General features: G+C 18.1%; 6 protein-coding genes across 6 annotated transcripts; 3 read left to right on the top strand and 3 right to left on the bottom strand.

Moving 5' to 3' along the window:
• Positions 1-427: 427 nt before the first annotated feature.
• Positions 428-1,192, top strand: PGAL8A_00105300 (tubulin-specific chaperone a, putative; the record flags this gene model as incomplete). The annotated part of the gene is made up of 2 exons (XM_028673232.1): positions 428-556; positions 824-1,192. 2 exons carry the CDS (start codon positions 428-430, stop codon positions 1,190-1,192), a joined length of 498 nt encoding a protein of 165 aa, XP_028526169.1.
• Positions 1,193-2,389: 1,197 nt separating this feature from the next.
• On the top strand, positions 2,390-3,540 carry PGAL8A_00105200 (fatty acid elongation protein, GNS1/SUR4 family, putative; the record flags this gene model as incomplete). Its single annotated transcript, XM_028673221.1, has 2 exons — positions 2,390-2,526; positions 2,715-3,540. The coding sequence occupies 2 exons, from the start codon at positions 2,390-2,392 to the stop codon at positions 3,538-3,540; spliced, it is 963 nt and encodes a 320-aa protein (XP_028526168.1).
• A 1,767-nt stretch (positions 3,541-5,307) lies between these two features.
• On the top strand, positions 5,308-6,003 carry PGAL8A_00105100 (mRNA cleavage factor-like protein, putative; the record flags this gene model as incomplete). The annotated part of the gene is made up of 1 exon (XM_028673210.1): positions 5,308-6,003. The coding sequence occupies one exon, from the start codon at positions 5,308-5,310 to the stop codon at positions 6,001-6,003; it is 696 nt and encodes a 231-aa protein (XP_028526167.1).
• Positions 6,004-6,881: 878 nt separating this feature from the next.
• On the bottom strand, positions 6,882-9,970 carry CCp5 (LCCL domain-containing protein, putative; the record flags this gene model as incomplete). The annotated part of the gene is made up of 2 exons (XM_028673199.1): positions 6,882-9,637; positions 9,757-9,970. 2 exons carry the CDS (start codon positions 9,968-9,970, stop codon positions 6,882-6,884), a joined length of 2,970 nt encoding a protein of 989 aa, XP_028526166.1.
• A 1,247-nt stretch (positions 9,971-11,217) lies between these two features.
• PGAL8A_00104900 (photosensitized INA-labeled protein 1, PhIL1, putative) lies at positions 11,218-11,886 on the bottom strand (the record flags this gene model as incomplete). Its single annotated transcript, XM_028673187.1, has 1 exon — positions 11,218-11,886. One exon carries the CDS (start codon positions 11,884-11,886, stop codon positions 11,218-11,220), a length of 669 nt encoding a protein of 222 aa, XP_028526165.1.
• A 2,842-nt stretch (positions 11,887-14,728) lies between these two features.
• Positions 14,729-16,714, bottom strand: PGAL8A_00104800 (conserved Plasmodium protein, unknown function; the record flags this gene model as incomplete). Its single annotated transcript, XM_028673176.1, has 9 exons — positions 14,729-14,803; positions 14,893-14,946; positions 15,037-15,090; positions 15,172-15,242; positions 15,350-15,529; positions 15,647-15,952; positions 16,080-16,135; positions 16,209-16,279; positions 16,583-16,714. Coding segments are annotated over 9 exons (999 nt in total), but the record flags the coding sequence as incomplete, so codon positions are not given.
• Positions 16,715-17,219: the final 505 nt, after the last annotated feature.

The following is a 17,219-nucleotide window of genomic DNA, read 5'->3' as shown; positions in this document are numbered from 1 at the left end:
ATATTTAAATAAAAATGCAAATATAAATAATATAAAAATATATTTTTTTTTTTTTTATATAAGACATTTAATGATATTATATCTACACAAATTTTAGTAAAAATAATTGAAGATATTAGCTTATTTGTTGGCATTCAATTCATAAAAAAAAAAAACATTTATTTTCTGTTACTGTTTCGTATTAAATCTTTTTTTTTTTTTTGAAGTTCATAAAAAAGTTTCTAAATATAATATATATATATATAAATTTAAAAAAAAAAAAAAAAAAAAAAGGTAAAATTAGTGATAAGTAAATAATTTAAAAGGATACTATTTTAAAATTTAGAGAGAAAATACATCATAAAATAATTTTTTTTTTAAGTTCGTTGAAAAATTGATTTTTTTTTTTCCTTTTTTTAAAAAGTATATTATAAAAATGAACAACAAAATGAAAAATTTATTATCTGATTTTAAACTTTTGAAAATTAACCATGGTGCTGTTAAAAGGCTTTTCAAAGAATTAATATATTATGAAAAGGAAGAAGAAGAATTAAAAAGTAAAGTAAATAAACTCAAGGTAGGATATTTATTATATACAATATAAATTAGGATATTAAACATAATACCCTTTTTTTAAATAATTTTAACATATATAAAATAAATAGATAAATATTTACATATATATATAAGCGTTTAAAATTATATTATCAGTATTCGTAAAATTAAACATGAATAGTTAGCAAAAAGTTTATTTATTTTGTGTACTTCCATATATGTACAATATAAATTGGGTTATTTAATAAATATTATATATATGTATATTTTTTTTCTCTTTCTTTAATAGGATGAAAATAAACACGAAGGTGAGATAAAAAAAGCAGAAGAAATTTTACAAGAAACGATAAGAGTATTACCACATATAAATACTTCCTTACATAAAACTTTAAAGAAATTATGCAATATAATTTATGAAAATTTTGAGGATATATTAGAAATTAATGGTAAAAAAATTGAATTTTCTAATAAATACTCTGAAGAGGAATTAAAGCAAAATTTTGCTACATTATATGAAGAATTCTACCAAGAAATAAATGACATTAATCAAACATTAGAAAACGTATTTCTTCATATTAAAGATGCTGAGATTCCTACATGTAATCGAATAGATAATAATTCTTTATTATTACCAAAAGAAGAATATGTAGATATATAAAAACTTTTACCTTTAGATAAAACATTATGGAAGATTTTTATTTATGTATATATTTGTTTCTCATAACTTTTATTTTCGTAAAATTTTTTTTTTTCAAAAATTTTCATTTATATTAATTTTTATTTTTTAGTGTTTTATTTAAATTTAGTTTTTCATTGATAAATAATAAAAAAAAAAAAATTTAGAATTCTTATTAATAATAGATATCATCAGGAAAGTAAATATTAGTTTATCTTCTATATAGAATTAATTATTTTTAAGAATAGATTAAGATAAAAAATTAGTTTCTTTTATTTAAAATTTTAATTAAAATATGTACGATTTTTAAAAAAAAAAAAAAAAAAAAAAAAAAAAAAAAAAAAAAAAAAAAAAAAACTAATAAAAAGTATCATATAATGAGAATAACAATTAAAATTGTAGCAAAATTAGTTAAATTTATAAAAATAGAACAATTAGAAAAAAAAATAAATTTATCTATATGAGCTCTACTCCCATGAGAATATTAAAAAGGAAACATTTTTGTAAAAACAACAAACCTTTTAAAGAAAATTCATTAATTAATAATATTTTGTTTCCTATATAATTCATTGAGTACATATTTTTTATAGATATTCTATGAATTCATTTAGTTAAAAATTGTATATTTTTTATTGTTATTTCAAGAAAAGGATCAAAATAAAATTATAATTAAATAAATTTTCATGAAACTTTTATATTTATGCATTATTAGTGCATTTTAAAAAAAAAAAAAAAAGAATATTCTTTGTAATAAATCTCTAGTATTTTTTAAAATTTGTAAATTTTCTTATGTACAATTTTATATATATATATATACATATATATATTTATATATATACATACATATATAATGATTTTTTTTTAATAAAAATTAAAATTTAAATATATAATTAATTAAATAATTATGTTTTTATTACTTTTATATACTTCCATTTTTGTTCATATATGTGTTTAAATGAATAAATTTAAAAATAAACTTTTCTGTTTAAAATTAAAAGTAAAAAATTGTTTCAAGAAAGAAGAAAAATAGAATAAGATAAAAAGTACACTAAGAAATTGAAAATTAGTAAAACATAGATTAGAATAAAAAAAGGAGTGAACAACAAAAAAAAAAAAAAAAAAAAAAAAAAAAAAAAAAAAAAAAAAAAAAAAAAAGCAATAAAATAAAGGGATAGAAATATGGTTGAAAATATAATAATTAAAACAAATGATGAAGATTATTATAGAATATTAGGTAATATTCGAGACTATCCTAAAAAAGCTGTTTTTAATATAGAGGAAGTTATCCCATTTTTTAAATATTTATGTTTTCAATGGTTTGAAAAAGATTATTATAGATAATTATTTATCTTATATTTCTTTTATATATATATATTGATTTTTTTAACAATTAGTGACTTTATTTTACTATTTTATTGTGGAAATTTATTTAAGACAATTATTTATTTTTATATTCTCATATTTATCTTTATATTTATTTAATTTTTATTCTTTCTTTAATTAGGGAAGAGAATTTTACTCCTTTTAGATTTATTGAGTTTGTTCACAATAAATATTTTATATGCCCAATTGTTGTGATAATATATTTGTTATTTTGTAAATATGGAAATATTCTTATGGAAAATAGAAAGCCATTTAATATAAAAAAAATAATAATAATATGGAACTTGTTATTATCATGTTTTAATATGGTTGTAATAATGAGATTATTACCTGTATTGTTATATATAATTTATCATTATTCTTTTACTGGATTATTAATAATACCACCAGTTTATATGTATGCATTTGGTCCTGTTGGATTGTGGATATGTTTATTTATATTATCTAAATATTTTGAATTAATTGATACATGTTTTTTAATTTTAAGAAAAAAAGAAGTTACGTTATTACATTGGTTTCATCACTCAACTGTTTTATTATATACATGGGATACCTATTTTGTTGAATTACCAGCTGGAGTTGTTTTCATTTTTATTAATGCTTTTGTACATGTTATTATGTATTTTTATTATTTTTTAGCTACACTATATAATAGACCATTAAAATGGAGTGTTGTTGTTACTTTTATTCAAATTTTTCAAATGGTTTTGGGTATTTTATTAACCCTTTATTGCTTATATATAACTTATATTTCTAAGTACAATACTAGTTGGGATATCAATATTATTCATAAATTAAAAGATAATTTTTCATTGGATAATGGTCATTATATTTCAAGAAAAAATATATTCTGTGCTTGTATAATGTATTTGTCTTATTTATATTTATTTGCAAAATATTTTATTAATAGATATGTTGTTAATTACTTAAAAAAAAAGCAAAAATGAAGTTAAAAATTTGTTTTTTTCCTTTTAAGAAAGTAAAAAACTTCGTAGAAAAAAGAATGAATTTAAGAAAAAATAATAAATAATTATAAATTTAATACCTTTATTTGAAACTTTATTTTATTTTTATTAATTTTTTTTATATTTCTTATTTATTTAAAGTATTTATATTTATTTACTTTTTTTTAGCAAAATTTTATCATTTAATTTTAATAACCCATTTCTTAATTTTATCAGTATTTTATATATATATATATATATATTTTTTTTTTAATTATATTTACATAAATACTATTTTTTCATTATATTTTATATAATTCTTTTGTTTGCATTTTTTTTCTTTTTATATTTAAAAGGGTAGTAACAAAGGTATTTGTATAGACATGCTATAATTCGTAAGATACTAATAATTTTAAATCATTTTTTTTTTTTTTATAATGGATAAATTATTTTAGAGAATAAAGATATGTGATATTCATATGTATATATATATATATATGTACTTTTTTTTTGTTATTTAAAATAAAATAATTCTTTTTGTTTTTATTCTTTTTCGAAATCGTTTAATCTGATAATTATATTATAATGTTAAACTTTCATATTTCAAAAATTTGCTGCTTTAAAAGACTTACATAAATTGCATATCAATATTTGTAAATCATATATTTATATTTAAAAAAATATCTAAAGTATCTAATGAATAATACCTTACAACAAAATAAAAAAGAGTTTTATAACAGAAAGATTTTAAAAAATATGAATATTTTTTTTTTAAATATAAAATAAAAAAATTTTTTAGTATTATAAAAATAAAATATGCTTACATTAAAAAAAATTTTCAAATTTATGAAATAATTTTGTATTTATATATTTTAAAATTAATACTTCATAACAATTAATCATAGTAGGACATTTTTTGATTAAAAAGAAAAAATATATTTTTTTAAACATAAAGAATATATAATTTTATAAAATTAAGAAAGAGCAAAAAATGTTAGGTGATATACTAAAATGGAATAATTAATTCATTCAAGATTTTTTATAGCAAAAAATATTTGCAATTTTTTTTTTTTTTTTTTTTTTTTTAAATAGTCAAGCTGTTATTTCATTAGTTCAGAGAAAATTTATTTTTAAAACATTTAACAATTAAAAATAACATAAAAAAAAATATATAATTTTATAAACTCTTAATAATGAATAATTACTGTAAAAAATAATATGTTATCAATTAAAATAACTTTATATTAATAATGATTACTTATATTACAAATATTAAAAACTATAAATATAAAAGATAAAAGACTACTATATATGTTATATGTATAGAAAAAGAGTATAAAATAATAAAAGAAAAATACAAATAAAAATAAAAAAAGTAATAATTACTTATAAAAATTAAGTTATATAAAATAATATTAAAAAGAAATAAAAATAAACCAATAAAATAAAAGAAGTTATAAATTCTAAAGGTAAAAAAAAAATATAAATGTAATATTTATAAGAAGTAAAAATGATTAAGTAGGAATAAGTTTAAGAAGTATTAAAAAATCATTATTTTATTTAATTTTTTTTTTTTTTTTTTTTTAAATATCATAAATATTGTTTTTGTTCATTTCTTTTAATTTTATTAATTATAGTTTATTTTGTAAAATATTAAAACTTAAACACTAAAAATTAAATTATTTATAGTATTAAGCAGATATATATAACTGTTTAATAAGTTTTTTTTTTTTTTTTTTAAACTATAAAATTTTTTTAAAATTAAAAGACATGGTTATTCAATCAACTAATTCTAATATAAATACAACAAACATTAATATATGCAATAGAGAAAATAAATCTGAATGGTTGTTATATCCTCAATCTAATTATGAATTCAACATTGATGAAAAACTAAAAAATAAATTTATAATAGATAATGAAAAATGTAAGAAGCGTATAAATTCTTATAATAAAAATGGAATCAGAAATTCTGTACTGGCAATAATATTATGCCATAGATATGAATACCCACATTTATTATTACTGCAACATTTAGAAAGTCAGAAATATTATTTATTAAATGGAAAATATAAAACATGGGAAAAGCCAAAGGAAGTATTAAAAAAAAAATTACAAAAATATATTAATAAAATTAAAGATATACATTTTATAACAAATCAAATAAATTCTGAAAAAGAAGAAACAGTTGAAATTGGAGAATTCTTAGGAGAATGGTGGAAAACACAATTTAATTCAGTTTATTTACCTTACCTACCTGCACATGTAACTAGACCTAAGGAATATGTTCGGTTATATCAAGTAACATTGTCATCAAAATGTATTTTTCATTTACCACCTGGTTTTACATTAAAAGCTTTACCTTTATTTGATTTAAACAACTGTGGTTTAGCTATTAATGGATTATCGAGTATACTTTCAAGATTTAAATTACACTGTATGGTTCAGGAAGAATCAGAAAATTAGAGTCTATTGAAAAAAAAAAAAAAAAAAAAAAAAAAAAAAAAAAAAAAAAAAAAGCTATTTTTCTATTATTTTTATTTTATTTAACACATATATTTTTTTTAATTTTAATTTTACATTTATTTATCCTTTTTAATTTTCTATTATATTTTAATGTGAACATTTTAAATATATTTTTTTTTTTTAAGTTTTGTTTAACATTATTATTTTATTTTGACAATTTTTTTTAACTATAAAATTATTAATAAATAATTAGTGATTCCATGTTTGATACAAAAAAGTTGTTTTCAACTTGATTTATAAAATTTGTATAACTACAATGGAATTATTAATAAAAAAGATAAAAATAAAATAACAAAATATAAATAGTAGTTAAATTAAAATTCAAATAAAAATAATTTGCTTTAAATATTGCAGCATATTTTAAGTTTTCTTAGATGAAGAAAAAAGAAAAAATAACTTAATGTTTTATTATTGCTATTACTTAAAAAATATAATAAGTTTCTTTGTTTAATTTAATAAAAATAAAATTATATAAATATTAATAAAATAATAAAAAAAACTTTATTGGAATAATTTTTTAAGAATAGTTTATTAGTTAATATAAATATAAAGAGGTAAATAGAAAAAAAACAACTTATTTATAAAATCCTAATAGAAATGTAGAAAAGAGAAAGTATTTTATTTTTATTACTTTTATTTTATATGTAGTGCTATTATATCTTAAACTAGTAACATATAAATTATATATATAATATATATAATATATATGTGTAAACTCTTTTTGTAATATTTTAAAAATATATACGGTTATTCTTGTCAACTAATATTTGTATACAATTATATAATTTTTATTTTTATTTTTTTTTTTTTTTATTTAATTATGTTTTTAAGATTTGAATAGCCATTATAGTAGTTTTAGCATGAGTGCATTCGTTTTCAGATTCTAAACAAGTTGATGTAAATATAAGGGATCTATTTGTTATCTGTACATTTTTAACAGCAACAAAATATTCATTTTTTTGAAGTTCAACGTTTTTTATTAATGGTAATCCATTTACTTCAATAAAGGCATTTTGCTTATCATTAGAAGATATATTACCAATTAAAACCTGAATTGTATATGTTCCATTTTCATGAGTTTTAAATTTCCAAAAATTTGTCTGACATTCTAAATCAGTTATGCAATGTTCGCTAGCTGATGCAGGTGGAAAGTTAATTCCTCCTGAAAATAAACTATTTGAATAAATGTTCTTTTGTATTAAAGGTTCTAATAAGTTAACTGGTCTATTCCATCCATATGCAAAAGTACCATAATCTTTAAATACTTCTCCTGAATCTATTAGAAATTTATTTGGTAAATTTAAATCATAATTTCTTTTAAAAACAATGGAATAACTATTAGGAGAAGAAGAATATAATTGACTAAAATTTTGTATAAATGCAGGAGAAATAGTAAAAGATAAATTAGAACTCTTATTTTGGTTTAAAGACAAAATATTATTTTGCAAACTTCCAACATAGTTTTCTTGTTTATTGCTTATCATTACTAAAAATTTGCAATTTTGTTTATTTTGGTTTTTACAAACACCTGCATGAACAGCTGTTTTACATAAAGCTGAGTCAGTGGAATATAAATCTGAACCGTAAACTTCACCAGATAATTGTTCCATACAGTGGTAATCACAGGTAGCTAAGAATTTATCTCCATTAATTAAAGGTAGAACATCAGGTATATCATTTAACGTATTATTACAATCAATAATATCTATAATTGCATGATGAACCATATAATCATTATCAGTTATGTTACAAGAATTTCCTATAAGTTCAAAAGATCCACCTGTTTCATCGTTATTTACAAACATATCTCTTATTTCTATTTTAACTGAGGTAGTAATAATTGGATGCTCTAATTTAAATGTATTATGATCCATGTTAGAAGTATGCAAAATTGGTACAATTAATTCGGTATCATCAAAAAGTAAAGATATTTCTGATGGCCATGTTAAGATATCATCTCTAGGTTTAAAACGAAATTTATTAATTTGAACTGGTCTATTAAAAAATACTTTTATATATTCACCAATAGATGCATTTGAAGATCTCCACATGCTATATTTTTTATCTATATGTAAATTCTGAAGTCCAGCTAAACAATTGAATTCTTCTGTTAATGCAGATGATTCTATACATTCTTTAAATACACTATTTTCTGGGGATGATAAAACTTCTTCTTCTCCATTGCATATAGTTGGTAAAATTTTTCTTTGTTGAGCAAATATCAAAAAAGGAATATTATTTAACACATGGAATTTCAATTCTGCTCTATTTTTTAAAGGAATAAATTTGATTTTGAACTTTTTTTTTTCTTTTGTTACACTATGAGTGACTTCTAAAATATCTTCTGTATTAAATGCTTTCCATAGAGAATCTTTATATGGGCTAAGAGGCAAAATTTCATTTTCTGGTGCAGCAATAAATAAATTAGAACCAGTGTTAATTGATAAAGAAAAATTGGTAAATTGAGGATTTGGTTCTGTTCTTATAAGATGTAAACCAATGTATTTGGATGGAATGCTTGTAATTAACCAATCAGTGTCATTTTTAAATATATATTCTCCTATATCAGTTAATCCTATCTCAAATAATTCTGCATTTAATGAAGAAAATCTTGTAGGAGGAATAATATTTTCACTAAAAAAATAATGACTTTGAATTACTTCCTCGTCTATTGCACTCGATTTCCATAATAATTTAAAAGAAGCTGATTCTCCATTTTTATATTTTAAATGGGAAGAATGAGAAACTTCTAAAACAAATTTATGTTTTTCTCCACCTATTAATTCAATAGGTTTCGAGTTTTTTTTAATTATTTCACTTTTATCATCATTTACAATAGAGTATTTCATTGATCTTATAGAAAAAGAATTTTCTTCTATTTCTTCAAAGCCATGCATTAATACAACTTTATTGTTTAAAAGTAATCTAACAGAGCAATCAGTTTCAATTGCAAAAATATACGTTCCATTGTGTGGTGCTAATAAAAATCCTTCATATCGAATAGAATATTTGTAAGGGGAAAGACTCTCTAAAGGACCTCTATTACTATAAAAAAAATTAATATCTTTTTCAATTCTTGTTTCAATTGGTGATCCTTCAAAAATAGGGTTATTAAAATAGGATACTTTTAATCCGTCACTACGTGGCTCATCTTCATAACCTGGAGAATTTTCACAATTTTCCTCAGCTTGTTTAGCACTTTCATTCTCATTTTTAATGTCTATTTGTAACTTATCAATAATTTTTTTAGTGGAATCTATGTCATTAGAATTATTTTCAATTTTTGATAAAGAATCTTCGCTTTTAGTAAGCCATTCATTAATTTTTTCAATTCGAGAATTTATAAGTTCATGTTTTTTTCCACAAACAGAATCAAATTTTTGTAACATACTATGTATTCTACTATTTAAGACCTGTAATCTATCCTTTAATCTATCAGCTTCTAAAGATTTTTCTTCAAAAACTTTTTTTGCATGCATTCTTAGTTTGTCATAATTAATTGCATTAGCACAATAATCCCAATCACGAGAACCTTTGCCTAATAATTGAACCTCTACATAGCACCATTCTTTACCTGAAATTTTATAAATGAAAAATATATATATAATTATAGAAAAATTCTATATATATGTTCCTATTATTTTGATTTAATCAATTATTTAATTCTAAGAATATCAATATATTCATACAAACCACTAGTTCCATCAGGAGAAGTTGCGTCTGTACAGTCAGTATATGTTTGATCATCATGAAGGAAAGCAGCAGCACAAAGTCTTCCGTCCAATGTTTTTCGGTGTTGTTGTCTAAATTCAGTTATTTTTTCAAGTGATGACTCTGGATCTTTTGAGAAAATAAAATTTTTTTTAATCAAACTAAAAAAAAAAACAATAATTGTTATTTTTTTCATTCTCAACCATTAATAATTCTATAAAACAAAAAAAAAAAAAAAAAAAAGTAATTCTCTTCAATTATTTTCTTTAGTTATTTAAATTGTTATAGCTAATATTGCTATCGTCACTTCTTTTTTTTACATTATTGTATCTCCTAAAAAAAAATATGTGCAATTAAAAAACATAGTCTAATAAGTTATTATAAAAAAAAAAAATTTGAAAATCACCTATTAGTGATATATGATACTTTCATAAAAATATATGAAAAGTGAAACATATATATATATATAATATATGAAAAAAAAAAAAAAGAAAAAAAAATATATATTTAACAAAAAGTAGAATTATATTGAACATTCTTTTGTGAGACATTATTTTTTTCTTACCTTGCACTTATTTCTTTTATTTGAAATAACTGTAAGTACACATTACAACAAAAAAAAAAAAAAAAAAATGGAAATTAAAAGACTTAATTAAATTTATTGAATTTTAATTAAAATCTATTAAATTATTTAATATAGTTTTTACGCAGATATACTAAAAAATTATTTATAGAAAATTAAGTATTTTATTTTATTTATTCATTTACTTTTTCTATTTGTTTATAGTTTTAAAAATATGTTTGAGAATATAAAAAATGTGAAAAAAATAATACTTAATAATTTGTATATGACTATAATGCAAATGTACTTTTTTAATTATAAAAATTTATCTATAGTAAATAAAAAAAAAACCATAAGAAAAAATAAAAAAGTAATGTTTATAAAAATATTCTTTTTAATTTAGATGTATTCTTTAAAAGCAATAAAATATTATTACAATCTTTTGTTTCTATATATATTATTTTAAATTTAGTTGTATACTTTAAAAAAAATAAAAAAAACTGTAGAGTAAATTTTATAAAAAATAAAAAAAAATATTATTAAATATATTATTAATGTGTGTTAATAAAACTCAAGAAAAGATCCTTATAAAAATAAGAATATCAATTTTTTTTTTTTTAAAATAAAGAAGAAGCGAGAACTTAATGTATTAACAGAAACTGTAACACATGATTAAATAAATTATATAATACTGCAAGAATATAATTGAAATTAATTTTATAATTGTTATAAAAAAGATCCACAATAATATAAAAGTTTTCATATATATTCATTATTCCAAAGATAAAAAAAAAATATATATATTATGCTTATATTCCTATATATGTAAATTAAAAAAAAAAAATAGAATATGAGTTAAAAGTATATTTATTTAAAGAAATTTATATTGCTTCATGAAATGGTTCATGATCAAAATTAAATACAGTTTTTACTCCACTTTCATCATAATATTTTGTGACTTCATATGGTTTATATTCTTCTTCTGGTTCGGTACATTCACAAGGGTCTACTCTAGTAACAAAAGCATTGCTCCATTCAGAATTTGTTTCTCCTCTTCTTCTTCGTCTGAATACTTTTGGAGAAGTTTTAATAGGTATTGATTGAAAAGAACTATTATAAGCAAATAAAGCATTCGAGACAGCTAGGACCCCTGGATCAATTCCCTGGGGACCATCTGCATAGTATAGATTTCCATCTGCAAAAGTTAATGGTTGAGTAATTTCATGAATATTTACTTCCTGAATGTTATTGTATTGATCTGCTGCATAAGGAACTGCATTAACATTATTCATAGATGGTTCTTGATTTACATAAACGTTTGTATTCATTTCTACATTATCAAAATTATTCTCGTGTGTTAGATTCATTTTTGGAAAGTTATGTGTTGTTTCATAAATATTGGGAAGAACGTGAGTAGTACAAGTTAAATTATCCTTAGTATCAACGTGCTTTTGTGGAGAAATAATTGTTTTGCAACTTAATAAATCTATTTCTTTTATTTTTCCTTGTTTGTCGAAATAATATCTTTTTGGTAATATTGAAGAAAGCATCTAAAAGAAAAGCAACATTCAAATTTTTTAAGAAAAAGTAAATTAAAAATTTTTTTGAATTATTTAAGAAAAGGAAAATAAAAAAAAAAACTACATTTAAAAACTATAAACAAAAATTTTTTATGTAAATCTATGTAAAATTTTAATAAAAAAAAAAAAAAAAAAAAAAATAGCTAGTATGCATAATTTTGTGCGAGTGTGTGTGCATGTTGCATTTTTTAGAACAGTTGTACATTTTTTTTTGCATTTAATTTATTCTTTATAACATAAAAAAAAAAAAAAAAAAATGAAAGCAATATAATAAAATTTTTTTTCTTGATCCTTCTTATAAATACATATATATTTTTTTTCTACACACCTTGAAAAATCTATTAAAAATAAAATAATAAATCTCTATTATTAATGTCGTAAGTGTGCAAGCTCGTTAACTCAAAATTATTAATTACAATATTTTATATATTAAAAAAAAAGTCTTAAATATACTTTTATACAAGGTGAATTTGATTTTTAATTTATATCTGTGGATAAAAAAAGTTAATTATAATGGAAATTATATGAAATGCTAATGAAAAATAATGTTAAAAATATGATTAAAAAAAAAATAATTACTATCAATTAAAGAATAAAAATTTAAATATAAAATGTTTAAAGAATGCAGCTGTAAAAGGAGAATTTATATGTAATGTTTTATTGTTATTTTACTTTTTTATTCATTTAATAATTCATTTAATAATTCATTTAAATAGTATCTCAATAAAACAGTACGATATTAAAATAATAAAATGTTAACATAAAAAAAATTTTAAAAATAAAATGGCCATGTAAGAGGAATAATTTTTAAAAAATATATATTCTATATTCCTTTAACTTGCAGATTTTCAGATGTAGAAAATTTATAAAATTTTAATATGAAAAAATAAAATATGTAATTACCGTTATATAAGAATAAAGAAAGAAAAAAATATGTTGAGTGGAAAAGTTCCATCTAAAAAAAAAAAAAAAAGTTATATTTTATTTGATAAAAAAATTAATTTAAAAAATAAATGAATGTATAATATTTAATTTTTTATCTTCATTTGTTATTTAATTTTTTTACATGAAAATAAGACAAAAAAAAAAAAAAGAAAATTTGGAAAAATTTAAAAAACAGTCATAAATTTATTAAATCTTTTATGACTTTTTAATAAAAAGGATTAATAATTATTCGAAATATATATGAACAATTTATATTTTTTTTATAATTTTTTTTTTTTTTATGAATGTGTAATTTTATACCTGTACTCAAAGGAGTACACATGGTTTTTAAATTTTAAACAAATGCACGCATTTGCTAATATATAAAAAAATTGTTAAAACTAATTAACAAGATATGTATTTAAATATGTTTGTTTTAAAATTAAAATAAATTATTAAATTACTTTTATATACTTACTCTACATTTATTAGAAAATAGGGTTTACCTTTAACTTAATTATTTCATTATTATTAAAAGAATACGCTTTATATGGCATCAAAGTTAAATATCTCAATTAAAAACAAAGATATATATTTCTATATATGAATAAAATTGAATTTAATAATTTTAGATGATTTATTTCTTTTTTGTAAGTTTGTATAATAATCATATAACATAAATTTTAATAAATACACACATGTAATGAGCATTCTATAGATATGTTTTACGTCATAAATTAAAAATGAATTATTACACTCAAAGTTTTTTCAAATAATATATAATATAATGAAATATCTTTTATTGGTTTGAAGAGAAAAAAAAACATATTTTTTGTTTTTATCTATTAGTTTTACATTATATATATAAGATGTATGAGAAAGAAATTTACTTAATAAGAAGAGATTTTTTAAATTTATTTAAAATAAAATTAATAAATGAGATTTTTTCAACATTCCTTTAAAAAAAAAAATTTTTTTTTGAATAGTTTCTTTTTTAGAAAATTAAATGAATATTTATATTATTGATAAATAGTCTTTAGGTGAAACAAAAAATCTGAATCTTATACTATTAATTATATATTAGAATAGTAGAATTAAAGATCTCCTAACATTTACTTAGTTAAAATTGAAAAAATTACAACAATAATATATAAAAAGGGAAATATGAAAAAAATTAAATTATATTCTTAAATATATATATATATTATTTAATTAAATTAAAATATTCGTTTAGCAAATATTATGCCATAATGCCTCAGATAATTTATGGAATTATATCATATATGTATGCGCCGTTTAAACAGAATTATTTTAATAATAAAGTATCTTTATTTTATTTTTAAAATTTTTTTTAAATATATATGGCAAATAAAATTGTATTTTTACTTTTAAAAAAATACAAATATGTCATTACTCTTCATTTTATAAATCTAATAGTTTATTAAATATGATTATTTATAAATTTTTACTTTTTAACTTGTAAAATATAAGAGAAAATTTTTAAATGAACATCAAAATTTTGTTAGCTATTTTATGTGATTCTGTAAAAAATAAAATAAAATGTGCATCATTTCAATAAAAATAAAGTTTAATGATTAAAATTATTTGCAATAATAGAAGAGAATATGACACATATAAACGTATATTAACATATGGAAGAATTTTAAAGAATAGTTTTAACATTATTAATTTTCTATAAAAAATTAAATAATATGAAAGAAAATAAAAAGTGATTTAGAAAAGTTTAAAGCAAATTTTTGTTTATTTGAACTAAAAAAAAAGTTACAATAATTTTTTTTTATTACAAGAAAATTTTACATTTTTTTTTTTTTCTTTTTTCATTATTTTAATTCGCAAAAATTAAAATTAAAAAATAATAAAATCCATTTTAAAAATATTCATCCTTTTCTTTATCCATTATATCATCATTTTTTGGGGTATCTTTTGGTAATAATGCAATGATCTATATAATATTAAAAATATTATAAAAACATATATATATATATAATGTTCTATCTTTATTTTTATTTTAAAAATTTTTCTTTTTATTACCATTAGCTGAATTCCTGCTACAGCTAAGCCGACAGATATATTAGACAAATGACTCTGAATAATATCAATAAAATATGTTAATAAATACATAAATCTTTTTTTTTCAAAATAGAGAAATGTGATAAAAATAAAAAATATGCTTACTTTCCAATGAAAATTATTAAAAAATTGATTAAATGTTGTATCCTTACACAATCCCTTTATTAAAAAAAAAAAAAAAAAAAAAAAAAAAAAAGTTGAAAACAAAAAATTACAATAAATATAAAAAAAATGCATTACAGGAACATGGGATTGAGATCTATTCAATATAGAAAATTGAATAAATGGTGCCATAATTGTATTCAAACATGCTGAAAAAAGAAAAAATAAATTAATAAAGATATATTAAAAAAAAATAATAAATATTATGTTGTTTTCATTTTCTATATATATATATATATTTTATTTTTATATTTACTTGATAAAACTACTTTAATTGTAAGAACTTTATCATAAGAACAATTACTTGAAAACATAAAATACAAAAAACAATTTAAAACTTTATCCATTGATTGAATGATTAAATAATTATTCAACCCTTTAAAAAAACCGTAAAAACCGTCATACATATATGTCAAATGGACAATATTTTTTAAATCTAAAAAAAAAAAAAAAAAATATATATTAAAAAAGGAAGTTTGTATATATGTTAATATAATTACATTTGAATATTTTCTTTTTTATTGTATTATTTATTTTTTTTTTTTTTTTTTACTATAAATTAAAGATCTTGAATTATTTTCGAAAATTATTAATTTGGTTGATATATTTAATAATGGATAAGATAAGATACAACTAATATATTCATAAAAACTATGATAAATCGATAAATGAAAAAACTTCTTTTTCTTTTTTTTTTTTATAAAATTATTTTCTTCTTTAACAAAATTAATATGCTTAACTATTTTATAATTGGTATTATCTCCAATAAAATTATTTGTATTTTCTTTCTTATTTTCCAATCTTCTTTCATAATTTAAAAATATCTTTTTATCATATTTATCTCTTTTTTTCTTTATTCCTATAATATGGTTAAAAAATTAAAAAAAAATTAGTAAACAAGTCCGTTTTTATTAAATGAATATAAAAAAAAAATGATATCTATTTCATTTCGTTTATATATATGTATATATTTTTTCTTGTCTCACTTATTTTTTTGAATATAACAAAATGTAGTTTTTCCAAAAAGTAATAAATAGATTTTCTGTAAAATAAAAAATATATAAAAAATTTATTTTGTTCTTTATTATTTTAACTATTTTATAAAATATTTCTACTTTGATATTATATGAGCTAGCATAGGTATTACTCCTTTATATAATCCTTTTAAACCTTCATCATTGTAAATCTAATGTTTATAAAAAAAAAAATAATATATATGATGATAAATTAGATAAACAAAAAAATTAAAATACACATATACAAAAAAATATATTTTAAAGTACATATATTATTATATTATTTTTTAAAATGTGGTTATGTATCAATAATGCTACTTTCTATTTTAATAATATTATTATATTACTATAAGATATAACAACTTTTATAATAATTATAAATAAAAAAAAACATATTTATTTGCTAATATTAATTTAATTATTAATTTGAAACAAAAAAAAAAAAAAAAAAATAAATAAAAATAAATACAAACCTGATGTAGATTATTAAATATATAAATAATATATGTTTTTAAATTTAAATTATTTAAATTAATGAAATTGTTGTATTTTATACTCTCATCATAATAATTTAAATATTTATACAATATACTTCTGCATTGTATCTATAAATATTTTATGAATAAAAAAAAAAAAAAAAAAAAAGGTGTAATTAAGTTTAAGACTAACATATTTATTATTTTGAAAGTATAATTCATAGTTTTTCCTTATAAGACATTAAATATAAAATAAAATTTTATTTCAAATTTTCATTTATTATATTTTTTTAAAAATAATTTAAGATATAATTAGTGTAAATTTTTATAAAAATTATAATATCCTTTTTAAATTATAGTTTACAATGAACATACACATATTTTTGTTACTCTTATAATTAAACATAATATATATTCATTTTTTTTTTTAATTTTTCTTTAGTTATATATATATATTTTATAACATTATACAAAGGGTAAGAAATAAAATAAAATGGTGAAAATCCTATATCAAATTGTGGTTTTTCGTTATCTAAAAAAAAAAAAAAAAAAAAAAAAAAAAAAAAGGTTATATAACAAAAATTAAAAGAGCTGTATATTTGACTTAGTTTATATTTTGTTATAGAATAATTAC

This window comes from Plasmodium gallinaceum, assembly GCF_900005855.1.
Source record: "Plasmodium gallinaceum strain 8A genome assembly, contig: PGAL8A_v1_62, whole genome shotgun sequence".
Classification (NCBI taxonomy): domain Eukaryota; phylum Apicomplexa; class Aconoidasida; order Haemosporida; family Plasmodiidae; genus Plasmodium; species Plasmodium gallinaceum.
Note: the sequence above shows the minus strand (reverse complement) of the source record. Positions and strands in the feature narration are given on the sequence as shown.